At 28.2% G+C, this 17,080-nt stretch overlaps 1 protein-coding gene across 2 annotated transcripts; it reads left to right on the forward strand.

The window, feature by feature from the left end:
• Positions 1–8,225: 8,225 nt before the first annotated feature.
• Positions 8,226–12,988, forward strand: LOC110666997 (protein ALTERED PHOSPHATE STARVATION RESPONSE 1). 2 transcript variants are annotated; one of them, XM_058139535.1, is made up of 5 exons: positions 8,226–8,382; positions 9,305–10,536; positions 11,193–11,404; positions 11,624–11,847; positions 12,146–12,988. In XM_058139535.1, exons 2-5 carry the CDS (start codon positions 9,411–9,413, stop codon positions 12,870–12,872), a joined length of 2,289 nt encoding a protein of 762 aa, XP_057995518.1. In that variant the 5' UTR covers positions 8,226–8,382; positions 9,305–9,410; the 3' UTR covers positions 12,873–12,988. The 2 variants fall into 2 exon arrangements, with proteins under 2 accessions (XP_057995518.1, XP_021683372.2); XM_021827680.2 differs by lacking the exon at positions 8,226–8,382 and having other exon boundaries at positions 8,459–10,536.
• Positions 12,989–17,080: the final 4,092 nt, after the last annotated feature.

Raw genomic sequence — 17,080 nt, forward strand, 5'->3', positions numbered from 1 at the left:
TCAAGACATTGTATCTCAGGAGACTGTAGTTGTGCAGAATGTCTCTACACATGATAATCCAATATATATGATGACCAAGGGAGTCCCAGTTAGCAAGTTTAGGTATTGCCTAGACTTGGTTGGTGTTTGTAGTGTTCAATAATGCCCTTGCAAGGGCATATGGCAAAACAGAGTATGTGTTTTTATGGTTATTTTGTTGATGATAAAGGAAAATCAAGTCAAGGGGAAGAATTGTTATATTTGTGGCTCAAAAAATTGGATATGTTTTTCATGAACCCGAATTGTGACCTGACCCGAAAGTTTTCACGCTGTGACTTAATTGGGATAAATAGTGAGATTTATGGAGGTTGTGCAGTGAACAGGCTAATAGGCCTGGGCTAGAAGCCCACCACTGATCTCTTTGGGGGTGCGAGAGCAACGCCCCCTCGGTATGGATCAGTATAAATATTATAATATTCTACTATTTGTAGAAGAGTTGTAAGATATTCGGGAAACACACTGGGTTTAGGGTTTGAGAGTTCTGATCGATTGTATCTTGCTCTTTTCATCATAGTGAAACTTTTTCTCTTGTCTTACCCGTGGACGTAGACCTTAGGTTGAACCACGTTAAATACTGTATTATTCTTCTTCTATTTTCAATACTGTGTGATTGTGCGATTTATATGTGTGGCTTAGATTTGCGTGCTTGTTATAACAAAGATAACTACAGTAACTTCCTCCACCTTCAAAGTCTCCTTTCTAACTATTAAGACTGTCGCCAAGCTTTTTTATAAGATTGTGAGAGAGAGTTTAAAAGCAAGAGGACTTTATATTCATCATCTATCTTCACACTAACACTAGCCAATTGGGTAATTAATTTATTAAAAATATTAAGATGATCTCTCACATCAGTATCTTCATCCATTTTGAGTTGGTATAACTCTTTCTTCAAGTACAAGCATTTTGTGAGTGATTTTGACATGTACAAGCTCTCCAATTTCTTTCATAAAACAACTGGCGAAGTCTCCTCCAATATATTGTACTTTATATCTGGGGTTAATGTCAATCTAATCTTACTTACAGCCCTTTGTTGAAGCTCCTTCCAATCATCATCTTTCATGGTCGCCGGTTGCTTCTCGTTTAATGCTTTAATTAATCCTTATTGTACAAGGACATCCTTCACGATGCTTTGCCATAAATTGAAATTATTTTTCCCATCGACGGTTCCACAGCTCTGATACCACTTATTGTGAAAAACTTACACCTACACAAAATAAAGAACACAAAATTTAACGTGGTTCAGCGTAAATTTACTCCATCAACAAATCTACTATTAAGAAAAAATAATTATAACCACTAAATATTTTTCTCTCTCAAAATCACTTAAACAAAACTCATGAAATTTAATACACCTTTCCATTTTGTGGGCTTTCTGTAATGCATTCCATATAATGGCCAACCAACTACACATATATATAGGCCACTAAAACATATTTAGGACTCTAATTATTAAACTTCATAATTTAAATTATATGAAACTTCCTAAACTAATAATGCTTCCTAAACTAATTATACTTTCTAATTCCAATTGAATTTGGACTTTAATAATTTTAATTAATAAGATATATAAAAAAATTTTTCATTTGTAATTTATATTTTAAAAATTTAATAACTCTATCAAATATTTAAATTTTACTTATTTAAAATATTATATATATAAAAATATATATTTTATATTTAGTTAACTATCGGTACATATACAAACGGATTTGATAATAGATACCAACAAACACAATTTAAATCCGTCATAATATTTTTTTTAGTTTAAATTTATTTTAAATTTAATTATATATTATTTCAACTCGTTGTATTAAAATTTAATTAAATTAATCATCTATAAATGCATTAACCGTTATCATGCCGAACTGCCTAGGCCGGCTCTGCCACACTGGAGAAGAGATGAGTATTATGTTTCCTTTCTAAAAGAATTTGAAAATCTCATTTTCATTTTTCTTTATAGGGTTTGTTATTAAAATTAAATAATCAGATGTACTAAGAGAGGCTTGAAAAATAAGGACTAGTTTTGTTGGAAAATAAGCCATTCGATGTAGAGCTGGACATAGGCCAATTTGGAGTCCAAATCAAATTAAAATTAGATCAATTAAATTAAAATTGAAATATTGAATTTAATTAAAATTTATCAATTTAGTCATAAATTAATTTGAATTTTCAAAATATATATATTTAAATTTTAAAAAAAATTCAATCATTGGATTTTATTATATGTTTTCATTTCTTTCTTTTTTTTAACGTTTTAATTAAATTCTTCAAGTTCATTATAATTCCATAAGTATAGATAATTTAACTTATTATTATTCAAATAAGCAACCTTTCTCATTTTCTAAAAATAAAATTAAGAAATTAAAAAAAAAAAATTATCTGAGTTTCTAATTTTCATTAATTTTTTTAGCTAAATAAGCACTATTAAATTAAAATTAATATATATTTGAATATAATTATATAAATAATTTCAAAATATACTCACTTAAGTATAAAACTTTTAAAATTTAATTATACTTTAAAAATAAAAATTATATGATAATCATTATTAAGGCCAAAACCCAAATTGACCCTTAAACTTTTATTCAATAATATTTTTAGCCCTTAGGAGGTATTTGATACGAGATTAACAAAAGATAATTATTACATTATAACTTTTAACCCCTCATTAACGTTGTTTAGATATTTAAAGAGCATATGTTAACTTTTTTACTTCGTTAATATCAATGCTTTCTTGAGGGGTTAAATGTTAATTTTAGAGGACCTAAGTTAATAATTGCCCTACTTAAATGTTAAACCTTAAGGCTTACATTTAATCTCTTAAGAAGCATAAATATTAATAAGGTGAGAGTTAATTTAGTCTCTTTTAGTACCAAATAATATTAATGAATGGTTAAAAATTACAAGGATAATAATTGTCCCTTGTTAATCTCATACCAAGCGCCTCTAAAGATTAAAACTTATATGAGTAATATTTAACCCTTAATTTTTTACCAAACACAACCTTAATGTTTAGTTGGGGCCAATTAAAGCGCACACCAATCTTATTATTTTTATTGCTGCTTCTTTTGTACTCACAATTCAATCCTCCACCTGCTTTGCTTGAGATTCAAGCCTATGGAAACTGACTGAGATTTTGCCCTTCTTGAATCAATTCGCAGGTGCTTGTTTGGAGAGTTCATAGCTTCCCGCAATAATTCTACTCCTACTTTTCCTACTACTACTGTGTATTGCCAAAGCTCAAGCTTTGGCAAATGATGATTTGCCACTCAAAAGTCTTCTGTGTAGCGCAAAGCATTGTTTGTTAAAGGAACTCTTAAGTTGAGGACAAAGCACAAGTGAAGAAGCTTTGGAGTTTGACCTGGGGTTTTCCAACCCCAAAGCTCTGTTTTTCCCTTAATTTTCGTTGATAAGAAGGAGGATCGTAAATTGTTAACTAGGAGGAGATGGGGAATGAATTTGTGAAATAGTGCAATTCTCTCTCTCAAGACCTAACGAAGGATGCTTACATAGTATCAACAAAAGTCTATACTCTCTTAGAATCTATTTGACATTATTACTATTAAAACTGTTATTGAAAATTTTATTTTTTTAGATATACTAATTAAAGAGTATTAAAAAATAATTTAAAATTAAATTTAATAAATTTTAATCATAAAAATATTAAAATAACAAATAATTTTTTTTAAACTGTTTTTTCAATAGCATATAAAATAATATTTTTATTTAAAAAAATAATTTATATATGTATATAGCATGTAAGTGCAAAAATGATTATAGGTCAAATTTTTACGAGTATTCGATCTGACTGAATTATAATAAAAAGAATTTATATATTATATAATCCGATTTGAAATGAATTCAGATTTAAAAAATAATACTTATGATGAGTTTGAGTTTTATACGTTACCTGAATTAATTTTTATATAAAATATTAATTAAAATATATAAAATTAAATATATTTAATTTTTTTTAAATAGCAAGAATTAGGTGTAAGGTTGATTTTAAGTAATGGAGAATAAATATTATTTAAGTGTCATCTAAAGAAGCCGTTAAAGGAGGCATCCCCCAAAGTCATTTCGTGGGACCAGGTTCCCCTTCCTTTTACTTTATGCCTGACCCTTTTTTTTCTTTTTTTTCCACTTTTGCTTTTCAAAATTCTCTCCAACTACATATAAATTTACCGTAATACCCTTATCCGGTCTTGCTGACATTATCAAATCTTCATTATGTGTGTGCAGGTACAGAATCAAAACCTCAAACAGATGGCCCCGGAAGATGGAAACAACGTGCTTTAATGATCGCAATTTATAAGATATGCCCGGTACTGCTACTTCCAAGAGAATATAAATTTTGTCTCTTAATCGGTAATGATCCGACGGGGTGATCATAGTCAACTCCTGTTCGGTGCGGATGTCTGTGACTTTGAATCGGAGTTTTGGAAATGGGACCCGCTGGTCTCTGTTAATGAAATTAGAAATTGATCGGATATTAAAAATAAGGTTGTGTACGGTTTTTTTAATCGAGCTAAAAAAAAGTTATTAAGTTCACAGAAATTATATTAAATTTATATATTATTTTGAAACTTTAATTAAATTTTAATTTTTTATTAAAAATTAAATTAAAATCTGAAAATGAATCGCTATCATATTAAATTAAATTTAATTAAAAATTAAATTTATAAATATTTTTTTATTTTTTATGTATTATATATTTTTAATATAATTATATATATTTATTTAATTATGAATTAAATATAATATAATATTTTATTTTTTATATTTTTTTAATAATTTTAATTATAAATATATTAGATTATCTTATAATTTTAAATTATAAATGCATTATCATATATATATATATGTTAATTTATAATTATATTGATATATTATAGTTAAGATTATATAATTTAAAAATAGTTAGAAGATATATTATATAATATATTATGTATTATTAATCTAATTCAAAATTTAAATACTAACTCAAATATAACTTTTTAAGAAAATATTATATAAAATTATTTCAAAAATCGAGAACTGAATAAAAAACGTATCAAATCAAATTAAAATTGAAGAATAAAAAATCACACCAAATCTAAATCAGAATCGAAATAGTGAAGAATCGAGCCGGAATTGTATCGAAATTTTAGTTTGATTTCAATTCTTAAACAGATTTCAAACTAAACTGAAACTACACACCCTAATTAAAATGATAAAAAAAATTAAATATAAATAAAGTATAATGATTTATCAAAATCTCAAACTTTAACAATTTTTTATAATTTACCTTAAACTAATTTTTTTAATAAATATACTATAAATTTTGAACTTTATTATAATTAACTCATTGTTAATTTTTTCTATTACTCCTGTCAGAAATGTCATATTAGTATTCTGATTATCCAAATTAAAGCTAATTAAATTCAATTAATAATAAAATAACCCCAATTGACATGTGCCCTAGCTCCTTCTTTCTGCCCTTCTTCTTCGATCTTTTTCTACCTCTCTAACTTGGGTCGCGACTAACCCGTCCTCATCGGCACTCACCACCGGCCAATTCCTCCTCTCAACTCTCCACATTTATCGGTCACTCTTATTCTTTTTCTCCAATAGAAATGATAAAAATTTTTGAACTCAAATTGACATGCTCGAAGTCTGATCAATATTTTTCGATTTTATCCCGACCTCGATATTGTGAGGAATAAGAATGAAAAGATTATCTTCTTACTCGAATTCCTATAACTCACTCCACACAATAATATATTATTATTTTTTATTAAAAAATAACTTATTTTTATATATTTGTGTATTTAAATATTATAATTTTAGTGAAAATTATAAATATATTATTAAAATTATGATTAAGAATTATATATATATATATATATATATATTATTTTTTAATAAATAAATTATATTATATAATAATAATAATAATAAAAAAATGGAGTTCCCACGAGATCCCAAACTTCTGTGGGTAAGGACGAAGGGAAGCGATCCGCGTGATTAACATTCATATTCTTCAATATTCTCTTACCCTCCTACAAGCTAAAATCTTCTCGCCCCAATGATTTTGAAGAATAATTAGTAACTTCTCAGGCCCTTGACTATCACTGCCAAGTCTGCCATGGACTCTCCCTGCCACTCCCTAGTCATTTCTGATTTCAAAAATTCCATCGAAGCTATCCGCCATGTTTTGATTTATTGCGTATTTTATATTGCAATTTGCTAGATATTCAACTATTAATTAAAGTTTTAGCTTATTGGTAAAGGGTATTGAACTTCTGAAATTTTGTTTGATCCAAATTTGGCTTAATTTGCAGGTTTTAAATTGATTATCGATTAAACTTTGGTGTTCACTTATTGATTTTTCTTTTATTTTGATGAACTTTTGATGAAGAATGGGTATTGATTGATAATTAATAGTTGCCCTGTCGTTGGGATTGATTTCTTTACTGTGAATGAAAAAATCCCAAACATGACTGGCATGTTGTTCATTGCCTGGATAAAATAGACCAGAATAAGTAGTAAAAAATCCTATATTTTTTAAGTAACATTGAATATTCAATTTTTATTAACGAAGAAAATTCATGTTTAAAGTATTTTTTCTTATAATTAGTTTTTTCGATGCGAACATGAGATTTCTGTGATTTAAAAAAAAAAAATTAAAACACAATGCTAAAAAATTAGTAAAATTTAAGATTTTTTTAAAATATTTTTTTTATTAATATTTTTTATATAATATTTTATTTAATTATTTTTTTAATATAATTAACTCTGATTAAGATTGAAATTTAGCATCTTTTATTAATATATTAACTTTTATTTTATTTGAATTAAGAAAAATTTAATTTTTAAATTTTAAATATTAAATTTTTGCAAATGAAAAAAATTATCGCTCAAAGCGCTTCACTCTATAATGAACCTTCCCGATATGAGTAGGTCTAACCTAGTGATTAGGAGATTACTTTGATTTATTAAAAAAATAATTTAGAGTACAATTATAAAAAAATTGTAAAATTTAAGATTTTTTAAAATATTTTCTTTTTTTATTAATTTTTTATATAATTTTTTATTTAATTATTTTTTTAATATAATTAACTATGATTAAGATTGAAATTTAGCATCAATTATTAATATATTAATTTTTATTTTGTTTAATTTTTAAATTTTAAATATTGTTTGATTGGTTCAAATTTTATGAAGGAGTCAAACTATATGGAGCAATTAAATTAATAAAACGGATTTGCGGGTTGATGGTAGATTCACCAACCGGTTGAATTTTATCAATAATGATTTTTAAATATAAAATATAAACAACTCCAATATAAAATAAAAGGAAAATTTCTAATAATTTTTTAATTTTTATTTTTCATTGAAAAATAATAACATGAATAAAACATTTTATTTTTTTTTATTATTTTATCATGTTTATACACACAAAAAAACTAATTGCACATTACAAAAATAAAAATATTTTTTTTGAATAAAAACATGAAACATATGTTTTTGATATATTAAATAATTTTAAAGTAAATTTTAATTAATAGATTATACAGTTAAAAAAGAATATCATTTTAATAATTTTTAAAATAACAGTAATAAATTAATTTTGTAATTTAAAATTCTTAAAAAATAAAAAATAAAGCAAACTATCTTTTACTCCCTTCATCCCATTATAATAGATGATTTTTATAAAATTTTTTGTAACATTTTATTTATTATTTTAAAAAATTAAAAATATTATTTTTTTAAATTTTATTCTTCTCATATTATTATTTTTAACACATTTATTTCTTTTTATCACCTTATATTCTAATAATATTATAAGAGTACTTTAATTAATTATTAATATTTTTTATAAAAAAATGTTATCTAATTATTTATTTAAGTTTTGTAAAAATTTTAAAAAATTATTAAAATAGGACAGTTTTTAAAATAAATATTTAAGATTAATAAATAAAAAATAGAATTTACAATTAATAATAAAAATTTAAAAAAAAAATAGAAATTAATTTCTTCTGGACCGCCAGTGGATTGGAACAGCATAATAAATTGGGCACACCGACGATGGCATTAATGTAATAAAAGCGAAATATGAAGGGCATTTATTTAGATCTGTCATATTCTATTCTTCCTCATCCTATTCTTTTCTTTTTCAGTTTCTCTTTTATTTTTATTTTTGTTTTTCTTTTAACCATTTCCTCAATGCCTTCTCCTTTGTTTTTTGACCGTTGCGTCTCTCTCTCCGTCTCTCTCTCTCTCTCTCTCTTTGACGACTTGCTGAACCAGTTAGCTAAGCTCCTGTTTTAATTCCCGCCTACTATTCCTTCACACCCAAGGGTATGATCCTTCTCTGTATAATCTGTAATCCCTTCTTCTCATTGCTTGTTCATAAATTCTTCTTTTCGCTGTTAGCTTCTTCTTCTTCTTCTTATAAGTTTTTTTTTTAACCCTCTATCAAACCCTGTTACAATTTTTTATGATTATCTGAGGAATGGGTTTTTGTTTTTGTTTTTAAAATTTTCCTATTTTCATCCTTCTGTTCGAAATTTGTTTTTCCACCAAGGATCAGCTCTGCATGTTTATATTCTAACGATGGTTGTTTTTTTTAAAAAAAAAATTGTGTTTTTTTTGCCATCTCATGTTCATGGCATTTTGCAGATTTTCTACTGTGAATGTAATCAGTCAGAAATAGTGGCTCTTTATCTTTCTGCTACTTTAGAAAACCTTTATATTCTTTTATTGCTTCTTTCTTTTTTACCACCTCGTAACTACAAATCATAATTCTTCAATGTGACCAGCCTTTAATCATTTTTTTTCTTTGGTCACTATTCCCTTTTTGTATTTTACCATATATTTTCTTTAATTTGCTTCAAAATTCTTCACATCTGAAAATTTTTTAAAATTTTAAATTCCTACTTTCATTTTTTTTTTTTTTAAATTTGTTGGTTCTTGATGGGAATATGAAGTGATTGGGTTCTTGGATTGTTGAGAATTAATAGAGAAAAGCAAGAACATAAAGAATCTCTAGTTTCTTTGCTCTGTTATGCAAGTTAGAATTGTTTGGTGACTTGAAAATAAAGAAAAGAATCATCAACCCTTTTTGAAGTCGTTTTTGTATATATAAATGTAGAAAAGAAAGCACATAGCTGTTTTGGGCTTTCTGGTTTCTGAGGAAATTCTTTTCCCATTGCTTGCTATGTATGTGTTTGATATTTGTCAATAATGGACTAGATGTAACTTCTTTGCTTCTCTTGAACAGTTATTGAAAATTCATATGAATCTGTTGAGATATAAGAAAGGCTACCGTTGGGTTTGTTCAAGCCTGTAAATTTCGTAGGGAAAGAGAGAGATAGAGAAATTGAGAAATGGGATGTTCTACATCAAAGCTGGATGATGAAGAGGCAGTTCAGCTTTGTAAAGATAGAAAACGTTTCATTAAGCAGGCTGTAGAGCAAAGAACACGGTTTGCCTCTGGACACTTAGCTTATATTCAGTCCTTGAAAAGAGTTTCAGCAGCTCTTCGTGAGTATGTTGATGGAGATGAGCCGAGAGAATTCTTGTTAGATTCATTTATAACCCCACCCTTTACCCCTATAAAGAAAGTAAGTCCAGGTTTCATCTCAATTTCACCTGGATCATTTTCACAACCACCTCTTCAGTCTGGACACAATTCGACTTTGAAAGTAAATTACCTAAGGTCTGGGGGGAACCAAGCAGTTGCAGTTGAGGAGAGACCTCAATCACCGGAAACTGTTCGAGTTGAAGCTTATTCTCCTATACACCATTATGGGTTTGATGGATTCTTTGCAATGCAATCCCCACCAGTTTATTCATCATTCTTCTCTTATTCCCCCAATGACAGGCCCAGTATTCCTCCCCCTTCACCTCAAACTTCACAGTGGGATGGTTTTTGGAATCCATTTTCTTCACTAGATTACTATGGCTATCCTACTCGCAGTAGCCTTGATCAGATGGTTATGGATGATGACACTAGTGGACTAAGGCAAGTTCGAGAAGAAGAAGGGATTCCCGATTTAGAAGACGAAACTGAACAAGAAGAACTAGATAACAAGGTAAATGCAACAGAGGGGCAAGCTAAGGTTGATGCCAGTTACAATAGAGAAGAAGTTCTTGTTGAAGATGTTGATGAGGATGAGGACGAGGACGAGGATGAAATTGATAGTGGAAGTGAATGTGAACATGAAATGAGAGGACTACAATCACAAGGTAGTGCAAAGATAGAATTATCACGAGTTCAAAATTCCGGACAGGTTGAAGCTCGCAATCAAGAAATGTCGGTTGGTGATGGAGAAAGCAAGGTAGAAACTCCGGCTTTTACTGTTTATGTAAACCGAAGGCCAACGAGCATGGCAGAAGTTATCAAGGATCTTGAATATCAGTTCACGATTGCTTGTGATTCAGCCCAGGAGGTTTCAGCATTATTAGAGTCTGGCAAAGCTCAATACTCATCAATGTCAAATGAACTCACAGGTTAGAGAATTTTAAACCACCAGTTTTTATTTAACTTGACCAGAAATAAGTTATGCATTCATAAGTTACATATAACTGCATTCATGAGTGGTTTACATTTGGATTGCAAAAGCAAGACATGTTTTGAGAACTACATATGATCTGAGGAGATTATATTTAACTGCAACTAATGTTGATACTAATTGTTAATATTAATAGCTTTAAAAAATTTTTTGAGCTATGTATGGCATCTTCAGTAGGGAAATAAAAGTTGAAAAGGGGTTGCTGGATTTGAAATTCCACAAGATAATTTGAATTTTATCTATTAATGTTGATCTTTTTTCATAGGTGCAGCTGCATCAGAACAGATAAAATACATCTTCCCCTGTTAATTTGTATCTCGTCAAAGTGAAGAAACAGAATTTGGGATTTTAACCATAATACCTTCATTCCCTTTCCAGACAGAAGCAACGATTTTATGAGAATTTGAATACATTTAAACATATCTCAACATTATTCTTATCAGCTCTTCCTTGAACATAATGATGTGGAATATAAAAAGCTTATTCTATCAAAGCTAGAGTGTAGCAAATGATTCACTTTCCCATTGTAATGGTAGTCATCTATAGTAGTTTTAAGGATTCGGGATACCAATTGAAAAGGTTTTACTTGTACAGCTATGAAAATGCTGAATCCAGTGGCTTTGTTCCGGTCAGCTTCATCTCGCTCATCTTCATCAAGATTTGTTATCAATTCCTCTAGTTCTAGAGATGAAGGTTATGAAAGCAGTAGCGACTTCTCTGAAGAATCCTGCATTATCTCTGGTAGCCACCAATCAATATTGGATAGATTATATGTCTGGGAGAAGAAACTCTATGATGAAGTCAAGGTATACTTCTAACCTACGAGGCATTTAATACCCAAAGTTTTAAATAGAATTATGGTCTGCAAACTCTTCTTTTGACTTCTCAACGTTGTGAAAGTTACATGTGTGGTTTATGTTACATACTTTTATTGTTAAATTTTGTTAAAGATCTAATTTGATCTAGTAATTGCATCATTGCATTATAATTAATGTAAATATTTTTGCATTTGCTACTTTAAACAGTCAGGAGAAAGAGTTCGAATTGCATATGAGAAGAAACAAGTGCAACTCAGGAACCAAGATGTAAAAGGAGAAGACCCTTCTGCAGTGGATAAAACAAGAGCAGCCATTAGACATCTGTATACCCAATTACAAGTTTCAATTCACTCAGCTGAAGCTGTTTCAAAAAGAATAGAAGCTTTAAGGGATGAAGAATTGCAGCCTCAACTTTTGGAATTGGTGCAAGGGTATACCACTCTTCTTCCCACATTAATTTTATATAACTTGAAAAAGCTATTCCCAATACAAGGAGCATACATGATCAAATAGCATCTTTCAACTTTCAGTTAGCATTATTGCTCTCTATTCTATCTTTTAAAAGGTTTTTCTGCAGAAGTAGAAATATTAACTATAATGCTTTTTCTTTTTTGGTTTTTGGAAAAAATAAATCTAGGACTAGAGTCCTATAGTCATCTTAAAAAGAAGAAGAAACCAAGGAAACCTTCCTCTAAATATCATGCTTATTCTTCTTTTCACGTACCACAGGCTAGCAAGAATGTGGAAAGTAATGGCAGAATGCCATCTGTCACAAAAGCGGACATTAGATGAGGCAAAACTTTTACTAGCAGGCACGCCTTCAAAATTAAATGCAAAGAAGCGCTCCTCCATATCGGTTGCTGATCCTCAAAGACTAGCTAGATCAGCTGCCAATCTCGAGACAGAACTAAGGAATTGGCGAGGCTGCTTTGAAGTTTGGATCACTTCTCAACGATCCTATATGCATGCACTAACTGGCTGGCTCCTCAGGTGTGTTAGATCAGATCCTGACACATCAAAACTACCGTTCTCTCCTCGTCGGTCCAGTGGGACATTTCCAATATTTGGACTTTGTATTCAATGGTTAAGGTTTCTTGATGCTATTCAGGAGATGCCAGTTCTTGATGGAATGGATTTTTTTGCTGCTGGTATGGGGTCTCTTTATGCACAGCAGCTAAGGGATGATCCTCACAGGAGTGGCTCAAAGAGATATGGTGCTGGGTTGGTGAGTGAACCAGGATCAAATATGGAACTAGTGCATGTGGGTGAAATAGAAGAGGTTGTAACTGCAGAGAAAATGGCTGAAGTTGCCGTAAGGGTACTCTGTGCTGGAATGTCTGTTGCATTGAGTTCTCTCACAGAATTTGCTATTAATTCTGCTGAAGGATATGCAGAACTTGTTAAGCAATGGGAGAGTGCCAGGTCACAGCAGAATTCTGAGAAGGCAAGAACCTAAGTTCATTATGATATTCTGGTAGATAGTTAGGTCATGGGTGTCAATGTAATTACTTGTTATAATACAATTGACAAAGCCACAAAAGGGGAATATAGAGCAGTTGCTGCTTCTGCTAACATATAGGGATGGAGTCATGCTTGGGCCAAGAGGGCACCAGCCCTTTGAGTTTCAAAATTTTTTTAGGGGGTACAGTGGTAATTTTCCCCCCAAAAAAAGCATTTTTTTATTATTACCAAATAAATTTTATGGGGGTATAGGGCCTATAAAATTTTAGTGAGTATTTAAAATTTTTTTAGGGTATAAATATAGTGGTAGTTTCTCAAAAGTTTGTTTTTTCGATTGTCTATCAAATTTTGACGGGCACTGGGCCCTAATATTTTAAAAATTTATTGGATTTTATTAATAATTTTATAAAAAAAAACCCTAAAATTTTTTAGAGTCCTTTTAAAAGAATGATATAATAGTAAAAAGTAAATTTAAAAAAAAAAATTCAAAACATCATTTTCACTTGCATCTTTTTCTTTTTTTTTTTTCCATCAATTTTATTTTATTGAAATCGCTCATTTCTTTTCTTTAAAATTTAAATTATTAAATAAAATTATCATATGGAAGTCTTCTAGCACATTTCTCTTATATTTTTTTTTAATTTAAAATTTTAATGACTTTTTTCTCATAATTTCATTTCTATTATTGGAATCTCTCCCTTATTATAATTTCATCATACTCAAAATATATATAAAAAATTCATAAATTAAAACTATTTCATTTACTTTATTTAATCTATAATTTCAATTAAATTTATTTTTCATGATTACTTTATGAGTTGAGTTAACCCTATACAGTCGACCCCAAATTTTTGAAATAAAAATTTAGTGGAGTTGAGTTAATTACTTTAAAAAAATTTAATTCAAGATAAATTGACAGGTTTTTTAATGTAAGCCATCAATATATTATAAGTTGAATAATTTCTAATGTTAAGTATTCATTATATATATTTTTTTTATATAACAATAATTTTCTTTAATTTTTATCAAGTAAAATTTATTTTTAAAAAAAAAATATTTCATATATATATATGGTACTTCGTATATTATGTATATATATTATTTTTATAAATTAAATATTTTAATTAGACCCCTAAATGAAATTTAGACTCTGTCAACTTCATTTATTTACCAAGACTTACTAAGTAATAAAGGGGAAAACATAAACATGTTCAATTTTCATAATATGCCTAAATTAAATTTTAGGGTTAATTTGGTTGGCAAGTAAATTACTTGTTACCTTGTAAACTAAGATTTAAATCTTAAAATTGGACTATAAAAGAGTGCTTTTAAAAAAAAAAAAAAAATCCTGTATGAATCCCTTAGTGCCAATATGAATAATTTTGATACTACACATAAAAATTAAATATAAAATACTAAGAAATAGTTAATTTGAAAATAATATGTTTTCTAAATGCTTTTCTAAATTCTTAAATCTTTTATATTATAATCCATAATTTTGTTAAAAAAAAAATTTTTATAGTGATATTTTTTATTTGATTTAGAGTGATAATTTTTAAAAAATAAATAATTATAAAAATTCTTTTAATTTGAATTTAAAAAATATATGAAATTAAATGTAATGTATTTTCAAAATACATAATCATGCATACACTTAAATTCATCATTTTATATAATTAATATTATTAATAAATAATTATTTTGTATTGAATAAAATATAAAATAAAAATAATTACATATTACTAAGAATTAATTAAATAATTAGATAATTATTCTACTATGCTAATAATATATTATAATGCATTATAATAATTAAAATATTTAATTATTTAAATATAAATAAATAATTACTTAAATATAAAATTTAAAGATGAATATTTGCTTAACACACATGCCTTAGAGACTAATATAAAATTTTATTTTAATTTTTAACATTTTATTTTAACCATTATCATTCAAATATAAATATATATATATTTGAATGAATTAATTATTTCATTAATAAAATAAAATTTCAAAGATTTTAAATTAAAAAGATAATAAAAAATTAATAATAATTTTAAATGAAAATAATTGATAGAATCAAATTTTAACAATTAAATTATTTCTCATAGAAAATTACAGAAATTGACTTATAATTTTTAACGTCTTAAAATTAAATTGTAATTTATTATTTTTTAATATTTTATTTTAACCATTATCATAGAAAGTTTAACTTATTATTATTATTGTTATTATTATTATTTAAAATATAGATATTATTACCCCCACAATAGTCGATAAATAAATAGTATATATCAAACTAAGGAATTAATAATGCATTAAATGAAAAACTCTTTAAAAATGCTTTAATTGTTTGTGGCATTTTATTTTATTTTTTATGCCTTTCACCGTTCTTTATAATATGTAATTGATTTTTCATAACTGATAGTTACTAAAAAAAAATGGTAATTAAATTAGTAATTTATTACAGAAAGAAATTTGCAAAGATATTATGAATATATTCTGAAAAAAAAATTATGAATGTAAAAGTTGCTTAAGGAGTTTTTTTTTTTTTTTTTTTTTTTTTTACTTTTGAATTTATAATTTTATTTTAATCTTTATCATTATTTACATTTCAAATCATACAAGTTTAGGATGTGAAAATTAAATTTTAAGTGTTGTTTATTATATTTATTTTTGCAATTTTTATTTACTCATAACTTCACATCAATTGGGTGGGATTAGCAAAAGCAAAATTTAAGGAAGGTTTAAGTTTCCACTGTTTCGATGAGTTCAATGTGTTATGAAGAAATCTCAAACAATCTTTTTCTCTAGCAGCAAGGGTCCTTAAAAGCTGCTATTTTCCTTGTGGGTCTATTTTAGATGCTTCCCTTGGACATGATCCTAGTTTCCTTTAGAGAAGTATTTACACAGCCAAATTGAAGTTAGAGCATGGTATAAGATGGAGGGTAGGTGATGGTTCTCGTATATGGATTTGGAAAGATCGTTGGCTACCTTTACAAAATGGTGGTAAGCCATGGTCACCTATTCGTGTTCTAGATGATGATACTAACATAAACCAGTTGTCTGATCCTGTGAGTACATGTTGGAATGGTAATTTAATTGCAGATATTTTTCTTTCTTTGAGGCATCACAAATTATGGAAATTCCTCTCAGTTTTCGTTTTCTGCTTGACATTCCTTATTGGTTTGGAACCAAGCATGGCAATTATACGGTGCTGAGTGCTTACCATTTTCTACATGAATTTCAACATCTACAGAGAGATGGGACTTATATAGAAAGGGATTTATAGTATTGGAAGAGGTTGTGGGCATCACATGTCCCTTCGAGGGTTAAGCATTTCACATGGAAAAGTACCTATTAGAGCTCTACGTACTAAATCTAGATTGTTGAGAATGGGTATACAGCTGGATATGATGTGTAGTTGATTTGGACGAGCTATTGAGGATGTGAATCATTTGCTTCTTTTGTGTTCACAGGTCTCTTGAATGTGGTATATTAGCCCATTGCGTATTGATGTTTCTTCTCTACCATCTCATTGTTTTGATTAGCTTCTTCATTCTTTTTATGAGAACTGTGATCCAGACTTCATGGAACTTTTTCTGATACTCGCTTGGGGAGTGTGGAAAGCAAGGAATAAGTTTATTTTCAATGGCAAAGTTTTTAATGCTTGTAATGTTATTGCTAATTGTAGCACTTACTAGCAGAACTTTAAGAACTCACTGGAGATTACAACAACTTCTTAACCCACTCAGGGTTCATCTCGATGGTCTGTTCCTGAAGTAGGTCCTTATAAGCTAAATACTGAAGCTGTAACTTATGACAATGAGATAGCGGGATTTGGAAAGGTTCTATGCAATGCCTCTGGAGACATTATGCTTGCTGCCATGATAGGATTATTTGCTAGATGGGATTCTGATTTGGCATAAATAAATGCTATCAAATGGGCTATACAATGAGTTACCGAAGCTGGATTTTATCAGTTTACTATTGAAAGTGATAACTTAAATTCCATCAGAGCCCTCCAAATGTCCTCTATTATTTTCCTGCTACATGATCTGCATGCTGTAAATATTTTACAAACTGTAGATCTTGTGTGTTTTGTTATGTTCCCAGAACTGCAAATCTATTAGCTAATGCTTTTGGGTAAAGAAGGTGTTGAGGCCTAGCATTTTTCTGTTTGGATGGAGGATATTCCAT

Source organism: Hevea brasiliensis, chromosome 17 (assembly GCF_030052815.1).
Source record: "Hevea brasiliensis isolate MT/VB/25A 57/8 chromosome 17, ASM3005281v1, whole genome shotgun sequence".
NCBI classification, from domain to species: domain Eukaryota; kingdom Viridiplantae; phylum Streptophyta; class Magnoliopsida; order Malpighiales; family Euphorbiaceae; genus Hevea; species Hevea brasiliensis.

Coding starts and splice junctions, on each gene's coding strand:
- LOC110666997 (XM_058139535.1), top strand. CDS start 9,411: ATGGGATGTTCTACATCAAAGCTGGATGATGAAGAGGCAGTTCAGCTT. Junction 11,405..11,623: donor AACTCTATGATGAAGTCAAG/GTATACTTCTAA, acceptor TACTTTAAACAG/TCAGGAGAAAGAGTTCGAAT. Junction 11,848..12,145: donor CTTTTGGAATTGGTGCAAGG/GTATACCACTCT, acceptor CACGTACCACAG/GCTAGCAAGAATGTGGAAAG.